Genomic DNA, 1,321 nt, shown 5'->3' on the forward strand with positions numbered 1-1,321 from the left:
TCATTATTTGACTTTTCTTTGTTGTTAATGTTGTTTCTGAAAATTTTACATTAGTTAAACTAGTTAATGGTTTTGAAGAAGAAATAATTAGTGTTGAAATTGATTTATCATTATTTTCTACTTCTTTAATTGATGTTGTTCCTTCATTTGATGATTCAATTCTTAAACTGAATTCAATTTTTTGATATGGTTCTTTTTTTCTATAAATATTAAATTTTGTTTGATTTGTTGATTCATATTTTAACCATTGATTAGGATATGTATATATTGTATGAATATTTGATGGGTTATAGTTATTTCTAATAATATAATTATTTGTTGATAATGATATTTGATAATTATAATCAGATAAAGATACAGTAGTAGTAACAATAAATAAATTGAAATCATCTTCTTCATTTTTTTTAAATTGATGATTACATTCTGTTGTTATATCATGAATTTCGATACTTTTATAACTAAAATATCGAACCATTCCACCACATGTTTGATTAAAATATTTACTATTTGATAATGAATTTGGTGTTATTTTATTGATTGATCCTTCATATGATGATATTAAATACCATATACCATAATTAACATAACTAAAATCAGCAATTAAAGTAGCAGGATTTGAATTAATATAAGTACGTTGAATAGGTAAATGGTAATTATAATCATAATAATCATTTCCACCAACCCACAACTCACCAACATCTCCAGTTATTCTTGTTGGACTATTTCCATTATAGAAATTAAATTGAACTTTTTCAAATGAATAAGAATTTTTGATTAATTCAAGTTCAAAATTTGTTTCAATACTTCTAAAGTATAGATAATAATTATTGCTAATTCCTTCTTCTAATAGTACAATAACTTTATTTGCTTTAAATGGATTATCTCTTGAACCAAAATAAAACCACACATTGGCAATATAATTATTCATTGAAATAATAACTGATGAATATTTAGTATAATCTCCTGTTAATTCTTTTGAATTTAAAGTAGAATCACTACAACTAGCATTTACATAGATTACAGTATCATTCCCTTCCACTTTTTTACAATATTCACCATTACAAAATGAAATAAATAGAAGTAATAAACAAAACCACATTGTATTTGTTTATTTAAGTTATTTTACACTTTTCTTTGTTTTTTGTTATTCTTTTATTTTTAGAATATAATAAATTTATATAATTTATTTTAATTTATTTGTATGAATTAATGATGAAAAAGATTATTATTTCTTTTCTTATTATCATTCAATGAAATCAAATATTTCTTAAATTTCAATTAGATAATTTGATTGTTAAAATATTAACATTAAATGATTGTT

At 21.1% G+C, this 1,321-nt stretch overlaps 1 protein-coding gene across 1 annotated transcript, besides 1 other annotated feature; it reads right to left on the reverse strand.

Annotated features, from left to right (window-relative positions):
• Positions 1 to 1,099, reverse strand: EDI_245460 (uncharacterized protein; the record flags this gene model as incomplete). The annotated part of the gene is made up of 1 exon (XM_001741049.1): positions 1 to 1,099. A coding segment is annotated over one exon (1,099 nt), but the record flags the coding sequence as incomplete, so codon positions are not given.
• Positions 1,100 to 1,150: 51 nt separating this feature from the next.
• Positions 1,151 to 1,199: a sequence feature (AT_rich).
• The last annotated feature ends 122 nt before the right edge of the window (positions 1,200 to 1,321 follow it).

This window comes from Entamoeba dispar, genomic scaffold, assembly GCF_000209125.1.
Source record: "Entamoeba dispar SAW760 scf_1105229463507 genomic scaffold, whole genome shotgun sequence".
Taxonomy (NCBI): Eukaryota; Evosea; order Mastigamoebida; family Endamoebidae; genus Entamoeba; species Entamoeba dispar.